Here is an 8,738-nt window from a genome sequence, read left to right on the forward strand (position 1 = left end):
AATGATATAAAAGCAGAAAAAATAATTGAGAAAATTCTTCCTGGGTGGGGCTGGTGTCATAATGCATCTAGTACTTGCAAAGGGAGGATTTGGGTAATATGGAATCCTAATGTAATTCAGTATACAGTGTTAGAGAAACATGAGCAGATGATACATGGTAGGGTTAGGACTCTGAATAATGTAGAGTTCTATTTCTCAGCAGTGTATAGCCTTCATAACATACAGAACAGGAAAGCATTATAGGGGATAATAAGGAATATAGCAGTACAATGCAGGAGACCTTGGCTGATGATGGGAGATTTCAACTCTATCTTAGGGGTTGAGGACAGAATGCATGGAAATGATGTGCACGAGAATGAAACAAGGGACTTCAAGGAAACAATAGAAGATTGTAACTTGGCTGAGCTACCAACAGTGGGAAGGGAGTACACATGGACAAATGGGCATGTATTTAGTAGGATTGATAGAGCAATTGTAAATGATAGCTGGATGATAAATATGCCTCCTCAACAAGTCCAAATTATGAATTCTATGTTCTCAGATCACTCTCCACTGGGACTTGAACTAGAGGTGAGGAGGGACAACAGGAAGAGGCCATTCAAATTCTATAATTGTATGGCTGACCATCCTGAGTTTGTGAAGATTGTGGAAAATAGCTGGACAAGGAAGAATGAGAGAATGGAGGATGTATGGAGGAACTTAAAGTCAGTCAAAGCTGCTTTGAAACTATTGAATAATGAGGAGTTCAAAAATGTCAAAGAGAAAATAAAAAATACAAGGAAGGAGTTGAATGAGATCCAAGACAATATGAAGAATGCAGATCCTACAAATCACTTGTTTGAAGAAGAAAAGAAGCTACTATTGCAACTAGAGAAATGGGATAAAATTGAGGAGTCTATATACAAACAGAAATCAAGAGTGCAATGGCTAAGGCTTGGGGATACTAATAGTGCTTCTTTCTTTGCTAGCATGAAGGGGAGAAAAGCTCAGAATCAAATAACCAAACTCACAAACAGTAATGGGGAGATACTGACAGAGGCAAGGAGGATTGAAGAAGAAGTAACTGATTTCTATAAATCTCTGATGGGCACTGCAAAAGAGAATATACCAGCTATTCACCCAGGATGGATGAGGAATGGACCACTACTCAATAGGAATCAGCAGCTACAACTGATTGCTCCTTATACAAGGGAAGAGATACTAGAGGCTCTAAAAGATATTGATGATATGAAAGCACTAGGGGGGATGGTTTCAATGAATGCTTCTTTAAAAAAGCTTGGCAGATCATTGGAGATGACATTGTGGAGGCAGTATTGGAATTCTTCAAGACTGGGAAAATGTATAAACCTATAAACACTACAGTTGTCACCCTTATTCCTAAAGTGAAGAACCCAAGCTCAATCAGAGAATACAGGCCTATCTCTTGCTGCACTACAGTCTATAATATCATTTCTAAAATGATAACANCCTTCTCGACCATGCGTCGAGCCTTCACATATGAGATAACACTGCGGGTGGCATGACCTAGGGTCCCTCTCCACTCCAATCGGGGTAAATCTGGCAAAGCCAAGGTCACGGTCTTGGCGTGACAATCCAAGATAGCATGATACGGGGACAACCAATCCATCCCTAATATAACGTCGAAATCCACCATGTCTAAGAGCAATAAATCAACACGGGTCTCAAGACCCTCAAATACTACCACACAGGAACGATGAAATCGGTCGACCACTATAGAATCCCCCACCGGTGTAGATACATAAACAGGAATACCCAAAGCATCACTAGGCATAGTCAGGTAGGGTGCAAAATAGGACGACACATATGAATACGTAGACCCAGGGTCAAATAGCACTGAAGCATCCCTATCACAGACCAGAATAGTACCTGTAATAACTGCATCTGAAGACTCAGTCTCTGGCCTGGCTGTAAGAGCATAACACCGGGGCTGGGCCCCACCTCCCTGAACCATATCTCTGGGACGATCGGCTGCTGGCTGGCCTCTATCTCTGGCAGTCCGAGCTCACCTCTATGATCTGTACCTCCACCTCTATGGCCTCTACCCCCGCCTCTAGCTGGCTAGGCGGCCCGTGGATCACCTGATGCCTGAATCATAGGACGAGGACCCTGCTGCTGAGAGCTGTCAGAAGCTCGAGGGCAATACCTGGCAATATGTCTCGTGTCGCCACACGTGTAACAAGCCCTCGGCTGCTGAGAATAACGGAGTGGTGGTGCGCTGATAGGTGCTGATGGTGAACTGAAAAGCTGCTGGTCAGAAGACTGCGGCTGAGAGCCACGACCACCTGAAGTACCATGTGAGACCTGTAGGGCTGACTGAAAGGGCCTCGGAGGATGGCCTCTACCATAAGAATCCCCACCTCCAGACGAGGTACCACTGAATCTACCTGCATGACGGGGTCTCTTGTCTGACCCATGACCACCTCCCCGTGCAAGAGCCATCTCAACTCTACCGGCCGCATTGGCCGCCTCCTGAAAAGAAATCTCACTACCAGCTCCCATAGCCATCTGGAGACGGATCGGCTGAATCAATCCATCAATAAACCTCCGCACCCTCTCTCTCTCTCGGTAGGGAGTATAACAACAGCTTAGCGCGCCAGATCAATGAACCGAGTCTCATACTGTGTGACTGTCATAGAGCCCTGCTGGAGGCGCTCGAACTGCCTGCGAAGAGCCTCTCGCTGAGTAACTGGGAGAAACTTCTCCAAAAATAACTCTGCAAACTGGTCCAAGTTAATGATTGCGACCCTGCTGGTCTGGATAAACAATAGTCCCTCCACCAAGTCTTGGCGGATCCTGCCAGTCGAAAGGTGATGAAGTCGACCCCATTGGTCTCCACAATACCCATAGTCCGGAGATCTCATGGCAGCTGAATAAGAAATCCTGAGGATCCTCTGATGAAACACCGCTGAATGTGGTGGTGAAGAGCTTGGAGAACCTATCAAGCCTCCACAAAGCATCTGAGGACATAGCCGCTCCATCGCCGGTCTGAGTCACAATACCCGGCTGAACTGCCACCGGTGGCTGCACCACTGGAACCTGTGCCTGGGGAGCTACCTGCTCCGGAGTACGTGTAGCAGGAGTCTGAACCCCTCCTCCAGCCTGAGAAGTGGCTGGTGCTACTGGAAGCAAACCCGCTCTAGTGACGCTCTCCACAAAGCCTACCAATCTGACCAGAGCGTCCTGAAGAACTGGGGTGGCTATGAACCCCTCTGGGACCTGAGCAGGGCCCACCGGAGCTGCTGGGGCTGGAGCCTCCTCATCATAATCAACATGAGGCTCCACCTCTGGGACTGCTGCTCGGGGCTGAGCTCTGCCCCGGCCTTGGCCTCTGGCACGACCTCAGCCTCTGCCCCTCGCAGGAGCTGCTGGGGGCTCGGGCTGCTGCGCGGTAGAAGAGGAAGCACGTGTTCTCGCCATCTGCGAAAGAACAGAGTAGAAAGACAATCAGTATTTGAGAAACAGAATCGCACGACAGGAAAGAACAAAGGTGAAACTTTTCCTAACTCCGTAGCCTCTGGAGGATAAATACAGACGTCTCCGTACCGATCCCTCAGACTCTACCGAGGTTGTCCGCGAGTTGTGAGACCTTTGTAACCTAGTGCTCTGATACCAACTTGTCACGACCCGGATTTCCCACCCTCGGGAGACGTGATGGCGCCTACTAATAGGAGCTAGGCAAGCCAATTAATTTAACATTTCTCTCAACATCATTAACAGTATAAAGAAGAACGAGGCAATTAATATAAAAGCGGAAGTCTCGAAACATAAATAACTGAAACCAAGTGCGGAAATTCAAATACACCTCTACCCAGATCTGGTGTCACTAACTCACGAACTTCTACTGAATGCTAAACACAAAGTCTGAATAAGAATACAGTACTGTCTGATCCGATACAAGGGAAATCAAACGAAAGACAGAGATAAGAGAGACTCCGGGCCATGCGGACGCCAGCAAGGCTACCTCGGAAATCTCCGGACTGAAGTAAGCTCCCTACGCTCCTACTGCTGACCAAAGGTGCCTGCTCCGGTACTATGATCTGTGCACAAAAGCACAGAAGTGTAGCATCAGCACAACCGACCCCATGTGTTGGTAAGTGCCTGGCCTAACCCCGGCGAGGTAGTAACGAGGCTACACAGGACCTACCAAAAAAACCTGTGCAGATATATATATAAAAGGCAACAGAAATAACAACAGAGAATATCAACTAAAAAGGGGAAGGGGGCATGCTCGGAAAAAATACAGCGAATACAGATCAACGGATATAACGACGAAACTATCTCGATACCATAGCTCATATATATAAGTGGTCGGCGCGCCACACGATCCCATTTCTTAATTCATAAGTGGACGGCGTGCCACACGATCCCATTTCATAATATAAAAGTGGTCGGCGTGCCACACGATCCCATTTCATAATATATATACATATAAGTGGACGGCGTGCCACATGATCCCATATCATAGTATATAATATCTGACTTTGTAAAGAAGGCCCCATTAGGGGAATTCGACAACATAATACTTTAACCCGGCAAGGGTACAGCTAACAGCCCAAATATCCCGGCAAGGGAGAGTACATAATAATAGTCTACACGTCCCGGCAAGGGAATAATCACAACACGTCCTCTTTTAAATCACTTCTTTCCTTAACTATCACATTCTTGTTCGAGCCCACGCTCCAAGATATACCAATCACAATTCTTCCTCAACCGTTCACATTATATGAAATTTATCAATTAAACAAAGAAATTGTGTCTCATCATTCGAATTAAAAGCAATTAAGACTCACGGTCATGCTAGACTCCGGTGCATAGATAACCGTCACCATGCCTATACACCGTACTCCACATTTAGCAAGTAGCAAATAACATCCTAATCCTATTCCCTCAAGCCAAAGTTAGAACAAACACTTACCTCGGTCCAAAGAATAGCAATCAATCCTCAAATACCGCATTTCCTCTACAATCCGACTCCGAAACAATGGTATCTAGGCATAATTAGTTCAATAATATCAATAAGGGCTCAAAAACATAATCCCATAGCCTAGAAATGAAATTCCTATCATTCTTCCAAAAACACCAAAATTCGACACCGGTCCCACATGGTCCAAACACGAGGCTCGGACCAAAACCCAATCACCCATAACCCCACGAGTTCAAATATATAATTTATTTCAAGATTCGACCCCAAATTGAGGTTGAATCACCCAAAATCCCCAAAGCCCTAACTCTACCCAAAACCCCCTTTTTCTACTTTGAATTCATGATTTAGGGCTAGGAAATTAGTGATTAGTAAAGAAAATTGAAGAAAACAAGTTGAACAATGCTTACCCAAGAAGTTTTGATGGAAGGGAGCTTCAATGGACGCCTAAGTGCTTGGAGAAGAAAGGAGTTCGTGTATTTTTATGAAAAATCCCGAGCTACTGTTCTATTTTTAACTTAAAAATTCGCTGGGCAAAATTGCCCTTCGCGTTCGCGGGAAAGGGGCCGCATTCGCGAAGGGTAAACTGGACACTTCATCGCGAACGCATGAAATAGAATGTGAACGCGTAGAAGAAAATGTTGGGGGGTCCAGGGACTGTTATACGCGAACGCGTGAGGGGCCACGCAAACGCGTTGAGGAAGCTGGTAAAGCTACGCGTTCGCGATTGTAAGGATGCGAACGCGAAGGAGGGGGAATTAGAACTACGCGATCGCATGAAGTAGGACGCGATCGTAAGAGGGGAATACCAAAGCACTGCGAACGCGAGCCTGAGGCCGCGTTCGCGAAGAACAAAATGCTTGTGTAAAAAAATGTAGCAGAATCTGATCCTTTCCTAAGTGTAAAAACACCCCGAACCACCTCCAATTCACTCCCGAGCCCTCAGGGCTCCTAACCAATCACACACACTAACTTAATAACATCCTACGAACTTACTCGAGCGATCAAATCGCCAAAATAACATCAAAATCATTGAATCAAGCCTCAAGATCATCATTTTCATTTCAAACTTCATAACTTCAAATTTTAGATATTTAGGTCCGAAACACGTCAAACGACGTCCGATTTCGACCAAATTTTACAGAAAGCGCTTAACACATATTTAAGACTTGTACCGGGTGTCGGAACCAAAATACGAGCCCGATACCATAGTCTTTTAATCAATTTTCATTTCTATTTTCCTTTATAATTTCAGAAAAATAATTTCACAGAAAAATTCATTTCTCGGGCTCTCGACCTCGAAATTCGACTCCAGGCATATGCCCGAGTCCCATATTTTTCTACGGACCCTCCGGGACCGCCAAATTACGGGTCCGGGTCCGTTTACCAAAAATATTGACCAAAGTCAACTTTAGCAATATTAATATCAAAATTCTTCAAATTTTTCACAAAGTTCACATATTTCAACATAAAAGCTTTTCGGCTTCGCGCCCGGATTGCGCACGCAAATCGAGGCAACTAAAAGCGAGGTTTTCAAGGCCTCGGAAGCACGGAAATAGGAAGAAATCCGGTGATGACCCTTTGGGTCGTGACACATCCCCAACCATATACTTATTCTCCTTGTTTTTTTTCTATCTGTAATTTTTTTTTGGCATGATTTAGTGATGGGGACGATATGAAGTCATTACATAGGATATGTTTTCTAATCCCATAATTAGTAGTTATATTTTTTAATCCAAGTTGTTATGTATATCAATGCGTTAATATTTATTTTTTGAATTAAATGAACATTGTATTTATCTCGGCATCAATTTCTACTACGCATAATTCGACTTTACTTTATAATTTTCTTATTAATAGACGTATAATACACGTGCAACGCACGTATATTAAGACTAGTTACTATAAAAGCATGAAGCCCTTTTCTAAAAAGTTAAATTACTTTAATACCCCTCATAACATAAATAACTTTACTTACTCAAAAAAAAAAAAAATTAACCCTCCAAACAGCCACGACCATTTCAACCCCATGCTCCTTCAGTCACAACTATTCACTCTAAGCCACCGCTTCATATTCCCTTGTATTATGATTTGATCTAACTCGAATGCCACTCTAAGCCACCGCTTATACTCCCTTGTGTATACCGATCTAACTCAAACGCATAAGAATGCCTGAATGCGTTTCTTTTCTGAGAAACAGCAATGAGGATATAAAGATAAATTAACTAATTAATTACTTAAAGTGTTTCTACTTTTATGATATCCACAAACTTGTGGGTACAATTATTGAAGATCAGAAATGGTTTCACTATCCATTTTGTCTCATTCTCCAACTTTAAGGAAGTAATATTATTGCTTACCTTGATTTGATCGATTTAATTAATTCTTTTTCAAATCCAACAAATAGAGAGTAGTTAGAATTTCTTTTATGTAAACTGGAAAAACTCACGTTATATGTGTTTCACTAACACCCTTGGACAAATTAAAGTTTGTTGTGATTTGCTAGAAGAAGTATTTTTCCTTTCTTTTGGTGCTGCAAATTCAAGTCAAATTCCAACCTAAGAGCATGTCACGATCTTTCAACAAGGTATGTTTCTTTACTATATANTATATATATATATATATATATATATATATAATTGTATATCTAATTGTATACAAGAGGGAGAATGGAGTCTGTTTTCAATTTCATGACGTTTTATATTACTAAAAATCTATATTGTGACTTTTTTATATAAGAAGGAAAATAACACTTACCATCATCATCATCATAAGAAACTAGATCATCCATTAGAATGTTGGGTAAATTTTTGGTTGAATTCAAAGTTTTAGATATTGCACAAAGTTATATGTTTTTTTAATATACATATATTTAGACGATTTTAAAGTATAATTCAAAATTAGAAGAAATAGTATTTGGTATTTGTAACATAGCAACTTTTGTACTTTATCAAAATGATTTGTTTAATGAAAATAGTTTAATTATGAATATCCATATTATATAACAAACAAACATCATCAAATATTGAACAACTATAAAACTTTCTGCTTGCATATAAATATTCATATGCAAATTAAAAGACTTGAATTGGATTAAGTGTGTGTGTATATATATACACACACATAGCATTATGTTTAATTTTCAAGGATTTAGTGGCGTTAGGTTTAATTATTTTATTCCCATTACCGTTATGCTTAAATCTATATTATCAACTTCTTAATTGAATTATGATGAACTGGATTATCACACAATTCGATTACTATTGAATTGTTGGAAACAAAGAAAAGATTGCTATTAAACTGAATATTCATGTTGTAGGAACTTATTACTTCTTGAATTTAAATAGGAATATATGGGAAAAGTTTAAAGGACCAAAATATTCCTTTAGTACAACAACAACAAACTCAATGGCCAATTTTTTTTTTTTCTAGCGCTCCTCAAGGTTTCACAACTATAGTCACTTGGCTATTCTCCAAAAGATTAAACCAATTAGAATAACTTTTTGTCATTCTTATTTGTTCCTTGCAATTCTTCCATTCATTTCTTTCATTGGGTTGTATTCTTGTGGTCAAAAGAATTTAACAGTGCAACTATGATATCAACAACTAAAGTTATAATCATGACGGAGCAACTACAAAATTAAGGACTATACCCCAAAAACATTATATACTTAGACATATAATTGGGTGATTTTTAAAAATAGCCAGATTTACAACTGGTCGTTCAAAAATAGCCCAATTTCAAAAGTAATCGAAATTTAGCCACTTTTTATGTAAAGATAAATCTGAGCGAAAA

General features: G+C 41.2%; 1 protein-coding gene across 1 annotated transcript; it reads left to right on the top strand.

The window, feature by feature from the left end:
• Positions 1 to 291: 291 nt before the first annotated feature.
• Positions 292 to 1,353, top strand: LOC109219060. The gene has a single exon (XM_019383473.1). The coding sequence runs from the start codon at positions 292 to 294 to the stop codon at positions 1,351 to 1,353; it is 1,062 nt and encodes a 353-aa protein (XP_019239018.1).
• The last annotated feature ends 7,385 nt before the right edge of the window (positions 1,354 to 8,738 follow it).

The sequence above is a fragment of the Nicotiana attenuata genome, unplaced genomic scaffold (assembly GCF_001879085.1).
Source record: "Nicotiana attenuata strain UT unplaced genomic scaffold, NIATTr2, whole genome shotgun sequence".
NCBI lineage: Eukaryota > Viridiplantae > Streptophyta > Magnoliopsida > Solanales > Solanaceae > Nicotiana > Nicotiana attenuata.